Below are 25,567 nucleotides of genomic sequence, written 5' to 3'. Positions count from 1 at the left end.
TACGATATGATAAAATATATATATGTATATATTATATATTATATATATATATATATATATACATATTTTATATATATATATATATATATATATATATATATTTTATATAAAATATTAATATTTCAATCATTATTATTTATTTTATTAAAATAAAAAGATTTTTAAATTAATTTAAAACATTATAAATTTTTACATATTAATATTTAATATTATTGTGATAGTCAAATAGAATCAAAAGTTTTTTTATTATTTTAATATATAATATTTATATACGTTTTAATAAATTATATAAGTTTAATAAAAAAATAAATTTATAATAATTAAAAAAGAATTCATAAATATATTGGTTTTTTAAAACACAATTAATTTCGAAATACACTGAAAATATACGTTGCCATCTTTACTTAGTAAATCATTGACCAATCAGATCACTTTCAATAAGCAGCCATTTTACTTTCGCTACGGTCGCACGAAGCGCGAGTCAGATTCTGCGGAGCACGGTGCAATTGCAAGCTATCGCTTGCATCGTAGGTTTCGTTGGATTTTTTACGAAAAAATTTTTATTAACGTAATAATTTGATACAACTTAAATCAAAGAAAAGTTAGAGAATGGTTTTGGCGGAAAGAAATTCGGAAAATGTTAGAAATGGGCGCAGATCGAGAGGTCCCAGCCCCAACGGACAGACGGAATCTTCAAGCGAAGAAGACGGAGGTACCAATTTCATATTGCACTTCAATTATTATTATAATTAATTTGATTCTCTTAAATGCTATCTTAATTAATATATGATAAATATACAACAACTCTAAAAATGTATTATTCTCTAAAAGTTTGCATATTTTTATATTGATCGAACACGAAAATCAGTAGGATCTTTAAACAGCGCGCCCTACTTTTGAGCTTCTACATTTTCAATCAATTCCTATGAATATATTTATGGAATAATTTTATTTAATTTTTTGAACTGAATATTAAATTTTAATTTATGCATATAATAAAATTTTATAATAATATTTTATTTTTTTTAATGAATCTTTATATGTTATAATTATATGTTATTATATATAAAATAATTTATGCATATAATATAAATAGAAAAAAATATATTTTTTATTTTATTTTAAAATTTTTATCAATTAAACATTAATATTTTTTGAAGTTCCAGCAGAAAAAATACGTGTTGGAAGAGATTATCAAGTCATTGTTCCAGAATTTGTTCCCGTCAGTGGTATGTTATTTCAATAAAATTATTTATTTAATATTTCTTTTATATCTATGATACAATTTTTTAATAGTTTTTAAGTTTATACTTTTTAAATTTATTATCTTCATAATTTTGTATTTCAGAACGACGATTAGATCAATGCCCTGACAGGGCATTATTGGTATGGTCTCCTACTACTGATATACCTGATCAAAAATGTAAATATGAATTTTATCTCTTAATCAGTATTTAAAATATATAGATTATAAAAAAATTATATTTTTTTGTCAGTGGATGAATATATCATATTAGCAAAAGAAAAATATGGTTACAATGGAGAACAAGCATTAGGAATGTTATTTTGGCATAAACATAATTTAGAGCGTGCTGTATTAGATTTAGCTAATTTTACGCCGTTTCCTGATGAATGGACAGTTGAAGATAAAGTTCTTTTTGAACAAGCATTTCAATTTCATGGGAAAAGCTTCCATCGAATTCGTCAAATGGTAAATTTTTTTCATGAATTAAAAATTTAAAAAATATTAAAATTATATAAAAAATTATTTATATTTTTGTTTTTTATGTTACAGTTACCAGATAAATCTATTGCCAGTCTTGTTAAATATTATTATAGCTGGAAAAAAACACGAACTAGAACATCATTAATGGATAGACAAGCTAGAAAATTAACAAGTGGTGGAAAGGAAGGAGAAAATGGTAGTGAAAATGGAAGTGAATTAGGTTCCAATACAGATAGTGAATCAGAAGAAAAAGTAAGATTTATTTCTAAAATATCTAATAAATGCATGCACTTAATGTTTATAAAAAAGAATAGTTGTTCTCTCAATTTAAAAAAATATTTCATAATTATAAATTATGATATAATTTATTTTCATAGTTTAGTAATTAGAAATACAAAAATTAATTAGAATAAATGTTTTTTTTTGGCTTGTTTTTTTTTTTTTTTAATAAGTAACTTAACATTTGTGCTATTGCGTGTGGTAGTGTTTTCCTCTTGTTGCATTTTAATGTCATGGCACTGGTTCGAAATCGTATATATATAATGTGCAATAATACGCGTCTGAAAAATGTATCCACACGGTAACGTATTCCATGCGGTGAATAAAAATAATAAAAATAATAAAAACACTGATCTACAATTGGTAAAAATTATCAATATTGAGAATTATGAAACTTATATGAATTTATTTATACAAACAAAAAAATAATAATTTAAATTAATTAATTAAACTAATATTTTATCTCTTACAAATTTCTAAACTATTTTAAAAGAAATCTACATAAAATTAATTATACAAAATTAAAAATTAAATTATCGTTATATCGTGTGTGAACGTAAATGTGGAACGTTCCAGAAATGGACGATCCACCGCGGAATACGTCGTGGAAAGAACCAAGCTGTGCCAGGAAGCCAAGGCACTGACGCCAAAGCCCCATCCGACTCGGAAAACGCCCCTCAGGTTCAGGTACTCAGCCTAAACCTTACCCTGTTGCATAATATAGTATGCTTATTATATTTTGCTATTTTATGCCCCATATTTATTTTGTCTCTGTTGTACATTTTTTTCCTTTATCAAGAAAAGAAAATTTTGCGTAAATGATTTATATAGTAGAATGATAGGCTGAAACCTTACTGAGGAAAAAATGTTGAAGCCCAAAAATTATATAAAATGAGGAAGATTTACGCATCTCATGAACTTATTAATTCGAAAAAAATTGGCTTTTTATCATTATCAAATGTAATAAAATTTTAAAATCAAATGGAATTCGGAGCTTCTAATTTTTTACGGCGGGCCGAAAAATAATATATCTAATATTTAGATAGAATTTTATACACATCCACACACACGCGCGTGTGTGCACGCACTTACACACACACATACACATTATTTCTTTCTTAATAAAAAAAAATCTTAAAGATTAATAAAAATTAGATATTAAAAATTTTTAATGGAAATAAAGGGTGGGGGGGGGGGGGGTTGTCAGAATATATTTTAAAAGGGTATTATGTGTTGTAGGGCTCGTGTAGCAACTGTGGCGTTGCTTGTCATAGTGTTCGTGCGACGCCAAAAGGACACGCGTGTCACAGCTGCTATCTGCACTGGAGGTCAGTGAGTGCAAGTTAAATAAAATTTAAAAATTAAAAAAATTATTTAGAAAGTAGAATGTTCATGCACATATTATTGTGGATAAAAAATACATACGATTAATTTTAAATATTTCATGAGTATAATATGCCAAGTTTTATTATTAACATAAGAATTTTAATAAGAATGCATGAGCATTCTTATCTTATGCAATAATTAATATTTTTAAAGAAATTGTAAAATTATAATAATTGTAGATCAGTTATATATTTAAATATGTGTATATATTCATAAATTAGAATATTATAAATTTATTTAAATGATTTAGGCGAACTGGTGTAGCAAGACCATTAAGTTCCATGCCAGGTCGAACAAACAAAAGAAAACCACCTCGCGGTCTCGTTGTTAATCATGATGATTTAGCAGCATTGGCTGGTCAACCGAATCAAGCAAACAACAGTTTACAAGCGATTGACACCGAAATTGTTAGTCTAAAACGTCAAGTATGTTTTCGAATAAAGTAACACAATACGTGTGGATACATTTTTATATAAAAAAATAATTTATTGTTTAATTAAAAAATTTTAAGTTATGTAAATAAAAATTTAACATATAGATACAATCAAATAAACAACAAGTAAGTGCACTGAAGCGTAAAACAACTGATGGTATTGATGATTTGCGACCCCCAGAAGTATCAAGTCGTATAAATGCTCGTTGGACAAATGACGAATTACTTTTGGCCGTTCAAGGAGTTAGAAAATATGGAAAAGATTTTTCTGCGATTGCTGATGTAATTGGAACTAAGACAGAAGCTCATTTACGATCGTTTTTCGTGAATTATCGGCGAAGATATAATTTAGATGCCGTATTAAAAGAATATGAAGCTGAAAATGGTCCGATATTAATTGATGATGAGAAAGAAGAAAAGGTAAAATATTTATAATTCATTTTGTGTATTATGTAATATTAATCATTAAATTGTTAAATATAAATTTTTAGATGGATGTAGATCAGCCAAATGAAGCAGCAGAATCATCGCAAAAAACGAAATCATCTGCCGGTATTGGACAAACGGCTAAATAACAAATGACTATACTTCTGAATACTACCAAACGTGAAAAGAGCAATCACAGACACTTTGATAATCGATAATATCGTTTAAAAGGTATTTGTTTATAATTCAGTTTGCAATTTTCACTTCTAATTATATTATGTTGCTACTGATGCGATATAGAAATATCAAGTACAAGCAACAATTTACATTAAATTTATGTGTAAAATAAATCCATATAATGCATGTATGGATAAATTTATATGAACAAAAATGTGTGAATTTATTTAGCTAAACTTACTTTTAATATAATATGTTTGAAATGGAATTTTTATTAAGCAATATAAGAAAAATATTATTCCATTAAGGACAATTAGCATGTAATTCTAAAAGATAAATTAATGCATCCTGCAAATACAACAAGCATTTTTTTAAATCCATTTTATATAATTTCGGATGCATAATAATTTCTTTTTTTGAATAAATTAATTGTATTCTGTAGCATGTAATATTTCTAGTTATACAAAGGGATATCTTAAATCCCATTTTAAACTAATGAAAGTAATTTAACACAATCGCGTTTAATGATTTATTACTAAAAAAAATAATGCTCAAAAAAATAATATACTTTCATTCAAATTTTAACGAAAAATATTGAATATATTATTAAAATACATCACAGTGAGAATTTTTTTTATTAGTTTTATAGAATAAATTTGAGAGATTGAAAATTGTGCTATTGAAAATATCAGATTAAGAAGAATATATTTTTATGGCTTGCTGCATATTCAATCCAAATGTATAAAAAACGAGAAAAATGGTTCCTGATATTTCTATTATATTATGCAAAATTATCTAATGTACTAAAATTTTCTGTATTTCAAAGAAATGGTGCTTCTATATTTATAAGAGCACAAACTTTTATAATCTTATAATAGAGAAATATTTCATTTGTAACAAAAAAATTATATTGAATAATTTTAATTGGATAAAATTTGCATACAAAAAGAATATTTTAGTAAATTTTCTGAAATAAAATATTTATACAATATTAAATATTCGAACAAATATGAAATAAATTCGTTTAAATTTATTTTCAAGAAATTATTTAATAATCTCTATATGTATATAAAATTTAATGATAGAAATATATTATGAAAAGCATAAATTTCGTTTAAAAATGATAATTGTCATTAAAAAATATTTTCAAAAAAACTTTCATTGATTTTTCACTATTTCACGATACAACACCTAAACCTGATATATATGTAATTTTATTTATAATTTCATGTGTACATTCACATTTACTTATAATAACAATAGTAATAATACTGTTAGTTTAATATCTTTCTAGGTAGTATTCACTTCTTAATGTTAATAAAAGAAACACTCGCAAGCGTGTGTGCACGATTTCTTTAACAAAACATGGTATTCCTGAAAATGATTGTGAGATTAAATACACTTTAGAAATTATATAAACATCGATGTAAATAGCAATGATCACCAAAGAAATTTACTATAATCATTAGTAACATATCACGAAGATTGGCTGGAACTTACCAGACAAATAGTTCTCAAATTTAAAAACACACACACACACACACACACACACACACACACACACACACAATGCGATCAGAAGCGAATAACAAGTTATTTAATAATTTTTTTTATTTTAATATATTTCATTCAAACGATAATTGAATGATTGTAAAATATTTAAATTTTTTATGAATTGCATAGAAAACATTTTACATTATATATAAATAATAGAATTTTAATATCACTTTATGGAAAATAATCTGTTATGTTCTGATCGTTTTTTATTATATTCTTAAATCGCTTAGTTCTAATACGTGCAATTCTTTCGCACACAAACGCATGAAGCGTAGTGTTCAAATACATTATTAAATATAAGCTTTCATAATTTAAAATTGAAGGAGGAAGTTACTTTCAAATATTTTGCTAGGTGGATAATCTCTTGTTCCGCTAAAAACAACTTCTTTCTTCAATAAAAATTTAATTACGAATGCATTTAATTAGAGAATGATGCGCAATTAACGAATAAATGTTTTTTTAAAAAAAATAAATCTGCTTAATGTCCAAATTAATTTTGAAATCACATTTATATATATATATATATCAATTATTAAATTATTTGTATAAGATTTGGATAATTCATAAAGCACATTGCTATTATACAATACTTTTAACTTGTACGGACGACAAAAAATTTTTAATTTAACAATTTAAAAAATTAAATAAACGATAAATACAATACAATAAATTTAATATATTATATTTAATTATATCATATAAAGATACTATAGATATAATGAAGTATAAGGAACGGGAGACATGATTATTCAAAATTTTCTAATATTTTAAGACAATTAATATGTAGCATAATGTAAATATAAAGTTATATGCTTTGTGAATGTGTACACATTCATATGTCCGTAAAGTGTACAGATGTATTTATTCAAGACTATTAAATATCTCTTGTGTACTTTGATGGGTTAAAAAGCATTCATTTAGATACCTTAACAGAAATTATAAGTCTAATTATAAAAAATATATATTTAGTTATTACTTATTGTTTATTCCATTAGAATTATACATTATATATTATTAGTTATAATTCTGTAATACAATTTTTTGTTTCTTTAATAAATAATTTATATATTTAGTATTTAAAATATTTTCTAAATTAGTATCATTGAAACAACATTTTTTCTGTAATTGATATTTTGTTTTAATTATACTTAGAACCTCTATATATTTTTTGTTATTGTATTCTATCATATTATCTTTTGAAGAACAATTAATATAACTTTTTTGTTTGATGTAATAAAAGCAAAGATTTAAAAATTTTGATTTTTCTCTATAAAAGGGATTATCATCGTGATAAAAAGGATTTTCAATAACAGTATTATTATCAAAATATTTAATATTATGAGTGAACAATTTTATGAAAAAAAAATTCATATCACTATTTGTAGGAAAATTTAGTTTTTCAAGCATCACTTCTGATAATAATTTTTGATATATATGTTCATTATGCTTTAAAGTATTGTATTCACTATTAATTGTCTGAAGAACATGTGTTTTTAAATTTTCTGCAATAATTTCACGTATTTCTGCAATTTCATCCTTCAATAAAATTAAACAACAATGTAAAATAGTCAATTTATTTTTACTTGTTAACTCTGAAAACCTATAAATCGAAAATTGTATAAATTCAATTGCAATTTGTCTCATATATTCTTCTTTATGAATACTTAAATTAAGTGCATGAGATATTACTTCATTTATCATAAACTCATTTCGGGAAAAAATTATCAACACACATCTTAAAATCCATAAATCAGAATATTTTTTAATTTCTAATTTTTCATTAAATAAATTTTTTATTATCTTTTCAATATCTAATTCATTTATATGTAATGGTAAATATTTTATTGTCTTTAAAACATAATTTATCATTGCTTTTAAAAGTAATTCGTTATGAATGATATATTCATCAGACAATAAATATTTAAGTACAATCTTTAAGATTGGAATGCAATATGACACATGATTTAAAAAAGAAATACTTTGATCAATGCAAGGAGAGTTCAAAATTTTATGTAAAATATCAATATCAATATTATTTGTACGATTTATATAATCAACATATAACTTTGTAGAGACATCGATAAATTGAAAAAATCCTGGTTTTATCTTTTCAGAAGAAAGTAAATATGTGTTTTCGTTAAAAATAAATAAATCTTTATCAGATATCTCATCGGAAATAGTTTTGTTTAATTCTAAAAATAGCGTTTCTAATATGTAACAAATTTGTAAATTATTTTCTTCGTTAGATACATTGCTCCAAAGTTGTAATATTTTTTGAAATCGTAGCAGGTCTGTAGATTTTTTTAATTCATGATTTTTATATTGTTTGATATCCAAATATAAATTTATATTTTCAATTTCAAAAGATAATTTTTCTTTCAAAAATTTCATAGTTAACAAACAACCATGGATTAAATTAATATTTTGACATGAAGAGATATTGCATTTTAATTTCTTAAATTCAAATTCAATTTGTAAAAAATTTGTTAATGCTGTGTATGCTTTTGCAGCTAAAAGTCTAACATATAAAACAGGATTTTCAAATAATATAAAAAGTAAATGTTTTAATTTTGATACATATTTTTGTGAAGAATAATCAATTAAATTACAAGCACTACTCGAAAATTTCGAGAGAAGTATAAGAATATGTATAATATTTGAATGTAAATATAAAGTAGTAGAAAATTTTGTAAATGTGAAGGAAAATTTATGTAATTCTTTCATAACATGATCTGCAAGTACAGGATAATGTGTAACAAAATGATTAATTGAATAACCATTTCCAAAATCTAATGTATCACTACAATTTTGTCCAGTTAATCTTGAAATTATAGCACTAAATAATTGTAGACCTGCATTTCTGATAATCCATATTTCAGATTCTAAATATCTGAAACAAGTTAATGATATTTTTTCCATGTATGGCATTAATTGTGCATGTAATTCTTTATCAGCTACTAAAGCTTTTAAAAAATGCAAATATCTTGCCCATGGAGAATCATGTTGAGATTCTATGCTTTTTAAATTTATGTCCGAAATATTATCAAGCAGATCTAATAATTTTTGTACTGCAAAATGTAAAAGAGGCCTTTCTCGTCTATCGTCGCTAACAACTATTTTATAAAACATTATTGATAATCCAGCAGCCCTTCTTGTAATGTTTAAAGAATGCATAGAATTATTTTCCATTATACGTAATATGTATTTTTTTGGTAAATTAGAATACTTAGCTTGTTTGCATAAATATCTGAAATTATAAAAAAATAAGATAATTTAATTTTTTAAATTCTATTGAATTAAATTATACCTTGTTAATTGTGCTATTGCTGTACCAGCAGCTTCTACTACTCCTTTATGTCTACATCTGAGTAATACAGTAATAATAATATTAGCGGAACGTTTAATAATATCATCGGAATACATTAATATACCTATTTCGCAAGCTATTTCACAGGATACCTGAATAAAAAAAAATTATTATTTTATTTTTATTATGCATTATTTTGTTGGAAAAGATAAGATTTTACGATAAAGATTAAGATTTTTACCTTTAAAGACATCCAAATGCAAGAAATAAGTATTTGATGTGCAGGAGTTAAACTTAAATCATCAAAATTGAGACTGTCTATTTCACTATTTCTAATTGTTTCATTAATCGCTAATCCCATTTCCGCAAATGATGATGAATATTCTATAGATTCAATTACGATTTCATTCAAAAGAAAACATTTTTCAAATTTTAATTGAAATTAAATAAAATTAAGTATACCTTTATTTTCAGATTTTGAAGAAAATATATATAAAAAGAAATCTATAGCATCTTCCAATAGGTATAATATTCTTTCAATAAATTCGATACTTATGTTAAAACTTTCTCGATTATTTTGAAAAGTAATATTTAATAAGGCAGTCATCATACCATAAAATGGTTTATTTTGAACAATTGCCTTTAATATATCTTTTTTCATCTGCATTAATTGATTCGTAGCTTCATTATATAAAAAATGTGAATATTTTAAATAATTATTACAATCATTATGTAAAAAATTCAGAGGCAACCACATTACTAAAATTGATATAAGAGCTGCACCACTTTCAATTTCATAAAATTTAGGAGAATTGCAATGTTTTAATGCCGTTTGAAATAATATCTAAATTAATATTTTTTTTTTATTAAAGAAAAAACGTCAAGAAAATATCAATTAAATGATAGACAAATAATTTCTTACCTCTTTCTCTGTATCAGATAAAATATCTTTATCAAAATAATTAAGAATAATAGAAGTAGATAATTGTTTAACATCAAGTGCAGAGTCTAATACAAGTTTTAATAGAATAAATAAACTTTTTCTATTTGTAAATTTCCAATTTTCAGTTGTTATTAAATTTTTTTTTAGAAATAATATACATGAAATATTTTCTACATTTTTAGACTTCTTTACAATACATTCATCAGTAAATGAAAGTATGGCTTTATATAAGTTTAAACCAAGAATTTTTCTTTGATAACAAGAACCAATTTCAAAACAATCTAAAAAAAATTCGTGCAACCAATGTGTGATATATATTATATCATATATAGAATCTGGATTATTATCACACATTTTTAAAATATTAATGTAAAATATTTTAAAATATTTTACAATTCCATTTCTCATGTAAATTGTTGTGCTATTTGCATTAAGCCATAGAAAATTTCTTGTTGTAAAAAATTGATCTTTATTTTCTTTATATAATTTAATTATTTCATAACAATTTATGGCAAATCCATTCAATCTTACAATTTCATTATTATGATTTATATAACATTCAATGCTTGCTTGTTCTGGAAGATCAATATGCATTTCACAAGCCATTTTTTGAAGATGTGAACGTAAAAAATGTTCTTTTATATCTATGATAAAATTCCATAAATAAGGTAAAAGATTTCTATATTTTTTAATAATTGGTTCAAGCCAATGCTTACAAAGTAATTGAAGAGCATTATGATTTTGACTGTAATTAAATATTCATATTTATATTTCAATTTATTATTTATTATATTTCAATTTTTTATTATAATAATTTTTAATAAGTTAACTTACTTCTCTGATGATTCCCAATGATGAAAGAGATAGTTTATTATATGTCCAAATACTTCCTTCCATTCATTTTCGTTTAATTTTTTTACAATAGCAATATAAACTTTTGTACCCGCTGAACGCAAATAATATTTCGTTAGACTAGTACATAAAGAAAGTAAAAAGTCATGAGATGTAATAATTTTAGTTTGATTACAAACTTCACATATTTCTGCGAGTATATCGTACTTTAATTCATTTTGCCAAGAAATTGTATTAACACAATGTTTAAAGAGATATTCCAAATATCCATTATACTTTTTTTCCATAATTTTCAAATATATATTAAAAATAAGCATTGAATTTTGCTTACTTATATCATTAATAGCATTACACCAATTTGAAAAAATAATTGTTTCAAGTTTTTGTTCTAATTCTGAATATATATTCCAAAAATTTGTATTCATGGTTCTTTGCAAGCACATATACAATATTTTATATGCAAAATAAGAATATTTAGTATATTTTATACAATGTTCGAATATAAGATTAAAAATAAGAAAACAAATATCATCAAAATATATTTCGCTACGATTAACTTGTAAATATCCATAAGCGCAAATCAATTTAAACAATTCTAATTCGGGGATGTCATATTTTTTATCGAAAATGTATAGTTCGTTATGTTTAGAATTTAAAAGATTTATAAAAGTTTCTCTTAAAAGAACCAAAGAAGATTGCATTGATAATAAAGCAAAAAATGTGTGAGAAGCCAATAGAGTTCTTTCTCTTCTGGTTTCTGTATTTGAAATAAAAATTTCTATGATATATATAAGGACTGGTTGCCATTGTTTCAAATATTTATCATCCCAGGATTTTGTGCATGATGAAGTAAAGTTTATCAATTTCTAAAAAAAAACAATAAATTCAAAATAATGCTTCATACTTATAATAATATAAATGTAATAGATTTTAATTAAGTTAAGAACTAGAGCAATGAAATCGAAAAATACTAACTCTGAAAATAGTAATATCTTCTGTACATGTTTTCAATTCTTTGATTACATAATTCAATTCCATATTTTTTGTACACATTTTGTTATTATAATACAGAAAAAGAAGATTCAATTTAATAATTGTATATATTATATATATATATTTGTTCCCTATTCATATGAATTTGTATTTGTTGTTTGAAAATTAAAAACTGCTTTTGAAGTTTGTGCACTTGCATCTGTTTTGTTTCCATCAAGGCTGCATGTCCTGCAATTAATATGTAATAATGTCATTTTTAAAAATTTTTTTTCTAAGTATCAAAAAATTAAATTTAAAAATAATAATTAATAATTAATTCCTGCAAAGCCATAAAATGTTTAAAAATTCAAAAGATAATTAATTATTGGTTTAAATGTAAACAAGCATATTATTCAACAGCCATAAAATTTGCTTTTGCATAAAAATCTATATAGCAAAATGATTGAAAAGAAAAAAATGAATCTTTTTTTTTTTTAATATAATGGATTAAGGTTTATCACATCATATAAAAAGGCAATATTATATTACTTGTAGTTTTTTTATTATAAGTAATAAAAATAAGAAAACTTAATTCAGAAACAGTTCAATAACTATTAGATGAATTATAATAAATTATAAATTACAATAGCTAAATTAGTTTATATTATTTATATTATATTTTATCTTGTATTTTGTTCTTCAGGAACATACCCCCCTTGCTCTAGCTGCTCTTTGAATTTCAAGTATTCTCTCTTACGATCAAAGTGTTTTACCTAGTAAAGTAATAAAAAAAAAATTTAATGAAAGAAAGATAAATTGATAAAATTATTTTTTACTTTTATATTATTAATAAACTGAAAACTAATATTAGTGGCCTTTAATTATTAAAATAATATTGATTTATAATATGTAACTTACCCATAGTGCAGGACAGAATTTTTCATATTGATCTCTAAATTTTTTACAATCTATTTCTGTTTTACCATCATCAAGACACTTCCAATATTCATCTCTATGATTCCAACATTTTGTACGATCTTCTTTACTTGGAAAAGACATTCTAAAATAATTGAATATTTATTATTTATTAATTAATTATTATTTAATTTTTTACTTTTATATTTTATATCTATTATTAAGTATAAAGTATTATTATATATATTAAAATTTCAAAATTTCGTAAATAAATTTTTATTTAACAAAAATGAAAATTAGAATATTGAAATTAAAAAAATATAAGTTACACTTACCTATTAAATGTTTTGAAAGTTTTAAATAAATCAATTTTCACTTATAAATTCTAAATATATTACAAACTTATTTTAACAGAATCAAAAATAACAATCTTAAAATAAAATAAAATGATTATATAATCTTGCTTATATTTAAAATATAATTTTGTGAATATGTATAATTCATGTGTAAAAATAATAGAAAAAATTTTATTTATAATTCATAATTCAATATTTTTAGAAATATAACTTAACCATTTTTTAATTTATCAAATCCGAAATAATATTTAGAAAAAAATAAGATTTAATTTTATTATATATTTTTAAAATTTGTTAGTATTATATAAATATATACAGGAAAAATAAAATAAATAAATTGAAATGTACTATTTATATATTATTTTTATATAAATTATAAAGTTGTAAATTAATAAATTATAAATTATAAAAATTTTGTTTTTATTCTAATAAAAAGTTTACGAAACTATTGAAACTAACCTGTTTATTAGTTTTCTTGTGATAAATTAACAAATATTCTACATAAAATTATTTAAATTTTTGTTCACGGTATTTTTTTTTATTTTTTAAATTAAAAATATGCGTACATTTTATTTTTTACTTTATAATGGAACATGAAATTTTCACTATCAATTATAATATTCTTGTAAGCATGATTTTATTATCTTTATTTTGTGTAGTCAAAAAAAAAAAGAGTTTATTATTTAAATTATAATAAAAAAAATTAATTTTTATTGAAACATTTAATATCATACAAATTAAGCACATGTAAGTAAATACTTTTATAATATTTAATATTATCACATGTACACATTAAATAAAGTAAAATCAGTGTTGCCAATCTATAAATCAATTCATAGTTTTTAAGAATATGATTTCTAACTAAATTTTTTTATTAAGTGATAATAAATTAATAATTCAATTAAATCTATCTATAATGCTTAGAAATAAATCTATCTATCTATATGCATCATTCTTATTTTATTGTATACAAATACATATTTATTAATATATAATTAGCAACAATTAAAAATTTTAAGTTTATAATGCAACATTCAATTTAATAAATAAGGATGAAGCATTCAACATTATTAATTCAAATATATCTTTCATATAGTAAAAACATGTCAAATTTTTGTATATAATTCTAGAAACAACTGTTTAGTAACTAATATTGTTAATTGCATCATCCTATATACAATAGAAAATTATTTTTTACGTAAGATAAATTATAACTAAAACTATAACAAGACATGTAAACAACATTCCACCAACTAAAATAAATCCATCTTGCCTTGCTCTTTTTTCTATTAATCTCATTGTAGTTTGTGAAAGTCCTAATGTATTTCCAATATCTATTAATCTTTTATGAGCCCCTTTTAAAGTTATTCTTTGTGATTTCAAACTATCTAAAATACTACTTCCACTTTGGAGAAGATCATCTACACCATAAATTGCATTTTTTAAACTATAATTATGTTGTACATTATGATCTATCATAATATCAACATGATCATTTGTAGTAAATGTTCTAGATAATAATGCTTCTCTTTCAGCTTCTTCTCTTTGTCTTTTAATAATTTTGTTTCTCCAAGAATTTAAAGCAGCTGTGAGGTGACGGCTGTCATATTTCAATTGATCTACACGCATCTTAGCATTTTGTCTTTGAAATATAGGACCCTTGAGGCATAACACATCTAATTTTTCACAATTACTGAAAATATAAAATGATATATTATTTTTATTAAATGTATTAATAAATTGTTTGTATAATTTTTATATACAAAAAATAAAAATCTTTTTAAGTAACTACCTGTTGATGAGATTTATCTTTGATTCTATGCTGTTTTCTATTTCTTTAACATCTAGGTTAAGCGTCTTTTTCTCAAGTTGTGAGAAAAGATGCTGAGTTTCCTGTACTAATTTATTTGTTTGGTGATATAATGGTTCCATATTTATTAATAAATAGTTTCATTCGTCTTTTAACATTCGCGTAAGTTATGACGTGTATGTATAAATACTATTGTCAGGTAAGATATTTGTAACAGTGCTTATCAAAATCTATTCAATAATTTAATAATATAAAAGAAAAAAAAATACCAAAAACTATGAAGAAGATTGCGATATATTAAAAAATAGTAAAGTTTGATAATATTTTTTATTTATATAATTATAGAAAAATATAAAATTTTCTTATTTCTAATCAAATATGAAATATCTTCTGCTTGAATGAATGAAAACTACTGACATCTTTAGGTTTAAATTGTATGTAGGACATATTTTTGTAAGTGGCATGAAATTTATATTTATAAATATAATTAAAAAATTCATTAATTTATTAAAGTTTTATATGATTTTTACAATCTATTATAATATATTATAATTTTTTTTAATTTACAGTGATTTACTTATAACATGATGTATATTGACTGAGAGTGGCAAATAAATAATATTTGTTACATTTAATTTCTTCAAAAAAGAAAACTATTGTTTTTATAAATGGATATCGGTGAATTATTGTCATACAAAGTACGTTTAACAAAATATTTATAATATGTTTCGAAATTGTTATTATCTAAAATTTTAACCTAAATTTTAACCTAAATAAGTGTAAAATATTTTTAATTATATTTAATTTCTAATTATATTTATTTCTAATTATATTTATTTTACATAGCCACCAAATACACCAAAAAGACCAATAGCAGGAGAAGAAGATGATGAAGATGAATGGGAAAATGCTAAGAAACCAAAAAGAGTAATTAAAACTCCATATCATGCACGTCAAAGGCAACCAAGAGAAATTGAAATGACCCCAGTTAGAAGCAATGAACCTCCTACACCTATCAGAGCTGCTTTACCTTCACCAGCAAATGATGTAGTTGAACCACAGCTTACAGAAAAAGAAAAACAAGATATTTTAAAATATGTAGAGACTGAAGCTCCAGAAATAGAAGCATTAGATGAAGCAACATTAAAGAGAATGGTTCTTTTGTTTGAAAAAAGAGCACTTAGAAATCAAGAAATGAGAGTAAAATTTCCTGATCAACCAGAAAAGTATATTATTTTCAAATGATGTAGCATAAGCATAAAAGATCAAATTAAAAAAATATATGAAACTAAAAAATAATTTTAACCTTTTAGATTTATAGAATCAGAAGTGGAATTACATGAAACTCTTCAAGAAATTCATGTTGTTGCAACTAATCCAGATTTATATCCTCTGATGGTAGAATTAGGAGCTGTACCTTCATTACTTGAATTATTATCTCATGAAAATACAGACATAGCAGTTGGTGTAGTAGATCTTTTACAAGAACTAACAGATGTAGATATTTTACACGAAAGCCAAGAAGGTGCTGATACATTGATTGATGCTTTATTGGAACAACAAGTTTGTGCTCTTCTTGTGCAAAATTTAGAGAGATTGGATGAATCAGTAAAAGAAGAAAGTGATGGAGTTTATAATACTTTAGGTAATTTTTATATATATATATATATATATATATATATATACACAAATTCTTAATATAAATTTATTTTTCTATAATTTATTCTTAATAATTTATTCTTATATATACAAAATGTTATATTTTTTCAGCTATTTTTGAAAATTTATTAGAATTTAGACCAGAATTATGTACAGATGCAGGAAAACAAGGATTAATGCAATGGCTTTTAAGAAGAATTAAAGCAAAAACACCATTTGATGCAAATAAACTTTATGCTAGTGAACTTTTATCTATTCTATTGCAAAATACGCCAGAAAATAGATTACTTCTTGGTGAACTAGATGGAATTGATGTATTATTACAACAATTAGCAGTATGTAATTTAAAAACCCATATATATGGTATTTATATATTTTTTTTACTTTACTTTTTCATGTCTGTTTTTTAAATAAATTTTATTTTGTTAGTACTACAAAAGACATGATCCTCAAACAGCAGAAGAGCAAGAAATGATGGAAAATTTATTTAATGTATTATGTTCAAGTCTCATGGCAACTGTAAACAGAGATAGATTTTTAAGAGGAGAAGGATTGCAACTTATGAATTTAATGTTGCGAGAAAAAAAAATGTCTAGGAATGGTTCTCTTAAAGTAATTATTAAATTAGAATTTTTATTTAGGACATTTTATTAAATAATTTAAATATGTTCCAGGTATTAGATCATGCAATGAATGGACCAGATGGAAAAGATAATTGCAGTAAATTTGTTGATATTCTTGGATTAAGAACAATATTTCCTTTATTCATGAAAACGCCAACAAAAAACAGAAAGAGAATGCTTACTGCAGAAGAACATGAAGGTAAATTAAAAAAAAAGAGATAGTTTTTATGTTATTTTACAAATTATATATACTTATTGCCATTGTAGAACATGTAATATCAATTATAGCAAGTATGTTAAGGAACTGTAAAGGACAACAACGTCAAAGATTGTTGAGTAAATTCACAGAAAATGATTATGAAAAAGTAGATCGATTGATGGAGCTTCATTTTAAATATCTTGAAAAAGTGGAGGAAGTGGAAAAAAATACAAAGGTTAGAAAAAGAAAATATAAATTTTTATATATGTTTTACTTTAAAATAAAGTATAAATATATTAATTACAATATGTTTAAGTATATTACAATTATAGGAAGATGAAGATGAAGAAGAATCATACTTAAGAAGATTGGATAGTGGATTATTTATTTTACAATTGGTAGACTATGTTTTATTAGAAGCATGTACTGGTTGTCCACCAGCAGTAAAACAACGAGTTACACGAATTTTAGCTCAAAGAAGGGCATCCCTCAAAACAATAAGACACATTATGCGAGGTACGTTCTTTCATCATAATTTATAACTATTACATATGTTTAATTTTATTATTTTTATTAGAATATGCAGGAAATCTTGGCGATGCTGGAGATTCAGAATGGAGAGAAGCAGAACAACAACACATATTGCAATTAATTGATAAATTTTGATGTATATTTTTTAATGAACGACTTAAAAATTTAAAGTTTTCTGCAATTTTAAAATTTTGTCTCATAATAGCAATCTTATTATATAAACATTTAATAACATGTGTAAAATAAATGAATCAAAATATTCATTTTTATATACAAAGATTAAAAAAAAACGTTTGTAAAAAATTAAACGAGCGTCATATATTTTAACAAATTTTTATTTTATGTGCAAATAAATTGTGAAGTACGCGCTACTTTAAATTATGCGTAATTAATCGATAATTTTATTGTTTTAATTACTTCATATCAAACTATATGACTAATAATACTATAGTGTACGATAGCGTGAAATTTGTACTCAAAATTTATAATTTATTTTAATTCTTCAACACATAATTTTTTCACCCATTGATGAAATATTTCGTAACGATATCATAGATGTACGTTAATAAAATGGGTGAAAATAAAGCAGTGATCACAAGTTGTCATTGTTCGTATCATGTCAGTTTTGAGCAAGATAGTCCCAAGTTTAACCGACATTGTCCGTCCATACGAATCGGAAGATACCGTTTATAACTTCCAAAATTATTACGGAGAAATTTTATTATCAGATTGTTTATGGAAGAGTTGCTATCGTAGGAAAAAATTTGGATTTTATGAAAAATTTGTCGTGAATAGCGGCTATGTGAAGTACTTTCACCGATTTAACGATCATGGCGACATATTTCATTGTCAGAAATATTTTTCTTATTTCGAGTTCATCGTCTGCCAAGTAAGTGAAAATTCTATGTTTTATTTAATTTTTTATGATATTTAAAATAACCGCTCGATGTACATAATACGAACTAAAATGAAAAATATATAAATATATTAAACATGTAAGTTATACTTTAACGTACATAAAATAATTCAAACGTATATTTATGATTAAATTTAATATTTATTTTGTTAAATTTATAATTAATATTATTAAAAAAAATACGCGCGTTTTCTCTCAGACTTACCGTAACCATGGTGATCCACGTGGACGCATGCGCTCTTAATTAATATGCTTAATCGTGGCACTGTCTTCTTAGTTCAACTATAGTTGTATATTTAGTAAAATTAAGAAGAAAAGTTTAATTAACTAAGATTTATAGTTAGCTTCAATTACCCATTCGAAATTTTTGTTCTTTACACATTGTATATTAGCTTTCTGTTCTGAATATGGTACCAAACAGAAATGCGTTATGATATATTTAGGGAGGGGGGGGTCAATGTTCGGTGAACGATCGATCACGATTGGCTTAGCCACACAGCTGTCTACCAATAGAAGCGCGTGCTGCGCCCTTACATGAAAGTTTGCTGCACGAGACAAGCCAGTTTGCTGTTGCAAGCTTCGGAGGTGCGGTTGTTGGTTTCATTAGCCGGTTCGTGGTAGTTTTGCTGTTTTTTTGATTTCACGTTTTACATTTTGACGTGTAAAATCAAAAACATTCGTAACAAATATGCTAAGGAAAAACAATATCCGTGCATGATGCGAGTGATAATTTTGTGCACCCTTTTGTGCTGCAATTATATAGACTGAATTTGAAGAAAACTACTGCAAGAAAGTGTCGATTTCTTCGAGGAAACAACCACGGTATGTCATCTGTCAATTTCATCCCTTATTTTTTGATTAATTCATGCATGTTATTGATTGATATCGTGTTCTGATTTGGAGTGTGCGTACGCACGTGTAAAAACATATTTATAAAAGCATTATTTTGATTCAAAAAATTAAAACTGAATTATCAATAATTTTTCAATATTTGACATTTGATGTTTAGAAAATATTCTGACACATAGTTCATTGTAGCATATATTAAAAATTTAATCTTTACATTTTCCTTTTTTTGTATACTCATATATATATCTATTTATATAGCATGTATATTTAAAAGAAAAAATTTCAAAAAATTATGATTATCGACATTTATATATATATATATATATACGTAAAATAATCTTCTTATAATTAATCATAATTTCGTACATTATAAATTAAATTTCAATATTTATTATAAAATTTTACAAAGCAATTAAGGAGATTATCCATTTAATCATATAATATGAAAAAATTATATATATATATATAAAATATTATTATATTTTTTATTAATTCATTTCTTATATTGCATTTCTAAAATAATTATTTTTTTAATAGTGTCGTAGTCTGAAAATGAAGTTTTATTCGTCATAAAAAGAAGGGAAAAAATAAGATATTAAATGATTAAAATTTATATAATAATTTTTATAATTTAATTAGTTAATTATAATTATAGTTATAATTTAATTAATTAAATATTTGACAATAAAAATTAGCATTCCGGTAATTTATTAAACTTTATTATAAAATTATTCATATCATTTTGTTTATAAATTTGTTTATTTATGTGATTTTAATAATTATGCACATTTGGATTTTTTAAATATTCCTTGTGTATATAATGAACATTGGACAATTCTCGTTCATAAGGTTTCTTGTTGTCTCGTAACTCCAGTTGAACAACGTCTTTACTATTAAAGCCAATTTCGCGATTGCGTACCTGCTGTGCATCGATGACGTAACATTGCTCCTTTCGATTTGTTGTTATGTGCACGTGCTGCGAAGCAACGTTCGTCACGTGATTATTGGAACTACTTTTAATAAATATATGTCATTCAAGGTTATTTTCTTTAATTGATGTTAAAATTTTTTTTCTTTTTAAATCATTGTATTTTTTATTTGAAATATTAAAAGATAAAGCAATTTGAATAAAAAATGAAAAAATTTGAAGGAAATTTAGAAGACATGCATGAATTTCATTTTCTAAATTAAACTGGAATTAATTATTACAAAATCTGAATATTTTTTTTCCAAAGGATACTAATTATTTCTGTTATAGCTTGATTATTTTCATAATTGTTTGTGTTATCAGAAAGAGGATAAAAAAGAAGAAATTTAAAAGCTATTTTTATGAAAATTAGATGTAAAAATTAGATGAAAATTAGATGTAAAGTTGTATATAAAATCCTACATTCATATTTTTAAAATTAAAATTTTTAGATTTATCAATTAATTAAACTTAAAGTTTTTTTCAACAGAAATGAAATGATTGAATCATAAATGAAGCAGAGAATAATTGCAAATAAATATATTGAACAATAGATGGAAAAAAATAGATAAAAAGGATGAATATATTGACAAGTGAAAATTTTGTGATTCCAATATATACAACAAACATTTAATTCCTTTGTCGTGGTTTATCGATTGTCCTCGGTGCAAAATGCACGTTGGTGCATCACTATGAATGCTGCAGACAACGTGTAACCTTGAACGAATAGCTTGCGAAATCCAAATAGAGTCCGGACAAACAAACCCTATATGGTATTACTTTTCAAAGTAAAATTCGTTATCTATTTTTCTACACGGTTTTAATATCCAGAAATTCTTTTTATATTTTTTATTATATTTTTTTTATCAAATTTTTTTCATTTCCAGAAAATCGTTAAATTCATTTTCAATTGATATTTTTCTTTTTCACGGTTAATAAATCTTTATTTAAAATGCTGATAGTTATAAGTAGATTTTAACGATTATTATTTTCAATTATATTCTATCAATCGATCAATAAATTTATAAATTTCGATTTTTCGAAGAAGTCAAATAATATTTTTACATATTTTTTTCAAAAGAACAGCGTACCTTGAAAAGACGGCAGTTTGTGGGTAAATTGAAATACTTATTTAAGAAGGATCCAATTAGGGTGCCATTCCTGGAATTGCCGCGGCCAGGTTTACGCCATTATCGATCAAACTGTCCCAGATTCGCGAATTCTTCGTTGCTGAAGCGTTCATGCACAACGCTTCGGCTATCCTGTGTATCTATAGTCAAAGCTTTCTGTTCAGTTTCGATAAAATCATTTTAATCACATAAATCTTTACTTCCTTAGAATTCTAATAATTGGAATATTTTTTTCTATTGGTTGATCTTTTTTACCCTGTTTTTTCTCTTTAGTGCATTAAGCAAGAAAACAGTTTAATTTTTAATTTTGTTCTTAAGTTTGATCTTGTCATTTCACATATGAAAAAAGGAAAAGATGACCGAAGAGTTTCTAAGAAATTTGGAAAGCTCATTCCCTCTATGCTCAAAGTAATTCAAGGCTGAAAGCGGTCTGGAGTCGAGTCAATTAGCCAGAAGTGGATGGAAATCAAGGGTGGTTAAGGAATCCCTCTTACGAGCGACTTTTTCCCACCGATTCTCTTCGCACAGATTTTTTTTTCTTTTTCAACTCAACCCTACTTCATGTCTGCTCTCTGAAAGTTCGTGTCTGAAAGGCTCGTGTGGCCACTCAAGTCGCGAAAACGCTGAGCGAGCTACTTAAGAACGAGTGAGCGAGCTCGACTGTACTGAAAACGTGTAAGTTGCTTTCATGAAATTTACGCTAATTTTTAGGTCAGATCTGCGCCGAATCGAGTGTTAGTGTCGAAAGATATCAGGATGTTCTCTCATCACGAAATCTTGCTCGTGCGCTCTCCTTTCACAAAGAAATTTGCATAGGAGAAATTTGCCATAAACATATCATCTGTCAAGAAGATTTGTCAGCCTTTCACAAAGCCTCTACTATTTTTATATAACATAATCTTCTCAAAGATAACTTCCAAACTTTCATCATAGGAACCTCGTTTCTTTTCAATTTCTCGTCGATCAGCTGATCTAGGGAAAAACGAGTCTTTTGAATAGAAGCCAGTGTCCTCGTTACCATTGTTGGATCGTCGTTCTCAACTTCTTATATACCCCCGGTCGAGGCGGCTTTTCAATCTACCCCTTTTGTTTTCCCCACTGCCTGTTTATTTTCTGCACTCTTTGCGCCATCTTATAAGAGAAAAGCAATCGTATACACGGGTTTTTGCAATCGAAAGAAGACAAGTACGAGATTATGGTGATTTCAGACGATTGCATCACGCATATTTGTTATCCATTGAATTACGCATCTTCGAGGTAAAAACCCCTTTTCTTCGGTTTTGCAATAGTCGCGTTGCATTAATCGCGAGTTCCCGTGGGCAGTGTCGTGTGCGTGCATCGAGGAATAACCACAATTTGCATGCACACACTGGTCGATTATGTCATCGGCTCGACGAGAAAGAATTAGTTGGACAATGTTATCTTTGCGCCTCGTGTCATTTATTTGAGGACTTTATTTTATCATTTCGATAGGTGTGCCTTCGTCGATTCAATCCTCTACGGGACGAAAACATAACGCAAAAGTAACATAATTGTGATTTAAAATTTTAATTTTTACGAAACAGATCTTCGTATACAGGTATTGATTGCTACACTATTACGTAGCACCTTGTAATTTTTCAATTTCGCGTGAGTGAATAAGAGAGGGTGGAGAGAAAATTTGTAGCGTAGAAATCGCGAAAGTGAATGTTTCTACTCGAGTTCCCATGAACTTTCTAGATCAAAGGGATCCGACGATTCGCGCTATTTTGCATGCGTGCATGGCTCTATGCGCGTCGTTGTTGCACAGACGTTGTTGCGATTTAATCAAGCTTACTAACAAGAATCTGCCTCTAGCCATCACAAATTATTCCTAAGTTTTCTTTCTTCAAGCCTCTTATAGACACTCGTTAGTTATTTTTCTTAATTATTTGATTAATCACGGAAAACACAGAGGCAATATTTAACAACTATTCCATTATCTGTTGGGAGCGTGTCGCCGTTTCTCGTGACAGTTTGTGACTATATACAGTGGTATTATGACACGACAAAATGGTATTATATTGTAAAGACAAAGACTGCTCCCGTTTAGCTTCCGTCGTCGAGACAATCTACTTTTACGGATGATCGATAGTGTTTACAAATTTATTCTCCTAGATCCTTATTAGATGACGTACGAGTTAAATCAAATTACCACCATAATCGTAAATAATGCTGTATAAGTCGGCATCGAATAATCAATGAGTATTAAGGACGAACAATATTATCGTTCGTATCTGTAATGTCAAGTTGAACATAATAGCTTTTTATCATAGGTTGCCGAATACGTAAGTAAACGCCGAGAGAAATCACATGGAAATATGGCATCTTAGCTGGGTCAACAACCTCGAGTATGCAAGCGTAGCATTGTGATCGCGACACAAGATAAATTGGCAGTAAGCATAGCTCATAATCGCGGTAACTGACAGGGCACCGTCTTCTAAGGTCTTCACTCCGACGCACGATCGACATCCAACGTATGTTTTTCTATCAATAATGCAACACATTCGATAAATACATTCGATAGATATCTTACTTCTATTATTTATCTCGTGTAAACTTACTTCGGTTCGTTCCTCCCACATCCTCGTCTTACATCTTCCAGATGTAAAACAAGTTAAACGAATCAAAGCTTAAAAGAAGTTTCTCTCGAGTTCAACCTGAATGTTTCTCGCTCAGATATCAAAGAACCCGATCGAATTAACGTTTTAAAAAAGCACATTGAGCGCTCGGTGATAGCACAATTTGGCAAATTACGGAACCAGCTCTAATCCAAAAGATCGATGAACGTTGATATTTTGGCTCGACGATGTTTTGGCGATGGCGCCCGCTGCGTCGAGACGGCCGCATCGATCCATTCACTCTCACTGCCGCTTATGTGGCCCTGTTTTCTCTCTTCCTCTCCTTATCTTCTTCCCTTTTCCTTCTCCTTTTCCCTTGCCTTGACAACCTGCTACCTCACACACCTTACACCTATTCTCTCGATCTACGCTTATTTCCGTGTTCGTTTTCTTGCGTTCCTTACGGTCATCGCCTCCCTTCCTTCTCCTCCTTTTTTTATTCTTTCGTTTCGATCGCTTTTCGGTCGGCTTATTCTTTAATCTTCGTCGAAATGCTTTTCACGGAACGCTCGAAGAATCAGAGGAAGATTTTAGAAAGATGAAACGTACAGGTGGATTTTGAGAGATGTTTGACCCAGATAAACGGAGTTTGATCGTGTCATGTACTTTCCTACGCTTTGTATTCGATGGGACGATCGTTTCGCGACGCTGGTCACATATCGGACTGCGATAGAAATTCATTCATGGGAACGTGACTTATGACATATGGAGGAGCGATAAGGACGTGCATAACGGGTTAGCGAACACTTGGCCGTGCTATTATAGGAAGATGTGTGAAAATTCAGAGAAAAGACAAAGGCGGAATAGATAGGTATAATGCTATAATGGACGACAGCAATTAGTCAGCTTGTAACTCGATGCTCGATAAGTGTTGGAGCTTTTAAAAATTTTCACGAAGCTCGCCACGCAATCTCT

The 25,567-nt window shown here is 25.9% G+C and overlaps 5 protein-coding genes and 1 long non-coding RNA gene across 11 annotated transcripts in view; 3 read left to right on the top strand and 3 right to left on the bottom strand.

Moving 5' to 3' along the window:
* Window positions 1-448: 448 nt before the first annotated feature.
* LOC107992509 (REST corepressor 3) lies at window positions 449-6,882 on the top strand. 2 transcript variants are annotated; one of them, XM_017048435.3, is made up of 10 exons: window positions 458-712; window positions 1,161-1,229; window positions 1,349-1,423; window positions 1,497-1,711; window positions 1,796-1,978; window positions 2,582-2,692; window positions 3,245-3,333; window positions 3,642-3,816; window positions 3,930-4,244; window positions 4,316-6,882. In XM_017048435.3, exons 1-10 carry the CDS (start codon window positions 610-612, stop codon window positions 4,397-4,399), a joined length of 1,419 nt encoding a protein of 472 aa, XP_016903924.1. In that variant the 5' UTR covers window positions 458-609; the 3' UTR covers window positions 4,400-6,882. The 2 variants fall into 2 exon arrangements, with proteins under 2 accessions (XP_016903925.1, XP_016903924.1); XM_017048436.3 differs by lacking the exon at window positions 2,582-2,692 and having other exon boundaries at window positions 449-712.
* Window positions 6,883-6,948: 66 nt separating this feature from the next.
* Window positions 6,949-14,136, bottom strand: LOC107993130 (uncharacterized). Its single transcript, XM_017049375.3, has 8 exons — window positions 13,789-14,136; window positions 12,062-12,307; window positions 11,069-11,952; window positions 10,214-10,979; window positions 9,754-10,135; window positions 9,533-9,675; window positions 9,292-9,443; window positions 6,949-9,231 (listed from the first exon to the last, which is right to left on the bottom strand). Exons 2-8 carry the CDS (start codon window positions 12,137-12,139, stop codon window positions 6,999-7,001), a joined length of 4,638 nt encoding a protein of 1,545 aa, XP_016904864.2. The 5' UTR covers window positions 12,140-12,307; window positions 13,789-14,136; the 3' UTR covers window positions 6,949-6,998.
* A 134-nt stretch (window positions 14,137-14,270) lies between these two features.
* On the bottom strand, window positions 14,271-15,261 carry LOC107993127 (Golgi SNAP receptor complex member 2). Its single transcript, XM_017049369.3, has 2 exons — window positions 15,122-15,261; window positions 14,271-15,022 (listed from the first exon to the last, which is right to left on the bottom strand). Exons 1-2 carry the CDS (start codon window positions 15,259-15,261, stop codon window positions 14,524-14,526), a joined length of 639 nt encoding a protein of 212 aa, XP_016904858.1. The 3' UTR covers window positions 14,271-14,523.
* LOC107993125 (beta-catenin-like protein 1) lies at window positions 15,200-18,550 on the top strand. Of its 4 annotated transcripts, none has more exons than XM_017049366.3 (10): window positions 15,200-15,338; window positions 15,709-15,837; window positions 15,986-16,365; window positions 16,453-16,784; window positions 16,910-17,133; window positions 17,228-17,410; window positions 17,473-17,620; window positions 17,689-17,855; window positions 17,953-18,136; window positions 18,198-18,550. In XM_017049366.3, the coding sequence occupies exons 2-10, from the start codon at window positions 15,808-15,810 to the stop codon at window positions 18,284-18,286; spliced, it is 1,737 nt and encodes a 578-aa protein (XP_016904855.1). In that variant the 5' UTR covers window positions 15,200-15,338; window positions 15,709-15,807; the 3' UTR covers window positions 18,287-18,550. The 4 variants fall into 4 exon arrangements, with proteins under 4 accessions (XP_016904855.1, XP_016904857.1, XP_016904856.1 ...); XM_017049368.3 differs by lacking the exon at window positions 15,200-15,338 and adding an exon at window positions 15,452-15,592 and having other exon boundaries at window positions 17,710-17,855; XM_017049367.3 differs by lacking the exon at window positions 15,200-15,338 and adding an exon at window positions 15,452-15,592.
* LOC133666764 (uncharacterized) lies at window positions 17,857-19,546 on the bottom strand. Its single transcript, XR_009831353.1, has 2 exons — window positions 19,273-19,546; window positions 17,857-19,113 (listed from the first exon to the last, which is right to left on the bottom strand). It is a non-coding gene; the product is annotated as an uncharacterized LOC133666764 (long non-coding RNA).
* A 40-nt stretch (window positions 19,547-19,586) lies between these two features.
* The window catches only part of LOC107993101 (uncharacterized), a 35,935-nt gene continuing 29,954 nt past the window's right edge, over window positions 19,587-25,567 (top strand). For both annotated transcript variants that reach the window (XM_062080118.1, XM_017049314.3), the window contains exon 1: window positions 19,587-19,889. The gene's annotated coding sequence lies outside the window, so the exon portion shown is untranslated. The remainder of the gene's footprint in view (window positions 19,890-25,567) is intronic.

This window comes from Apis cerana, linkage group LG10 (assembly GCF_029169275.1).
Source record: "Apis cerana isolate GH-2021 linkage group LG10, AcerK_1.0, whole genome shotgun sequence".
Classification (NCBI taxonomy): Eukaryota; Metazoa; Arthropoda; class Insecta; order Hymenoptera; family Apidae; genus Apis; species Apis cerana.
Note: the sequence above shows the minus strand (reverse complement) of the source record. Positions and strands in the feature narration are given on the sequence as shown.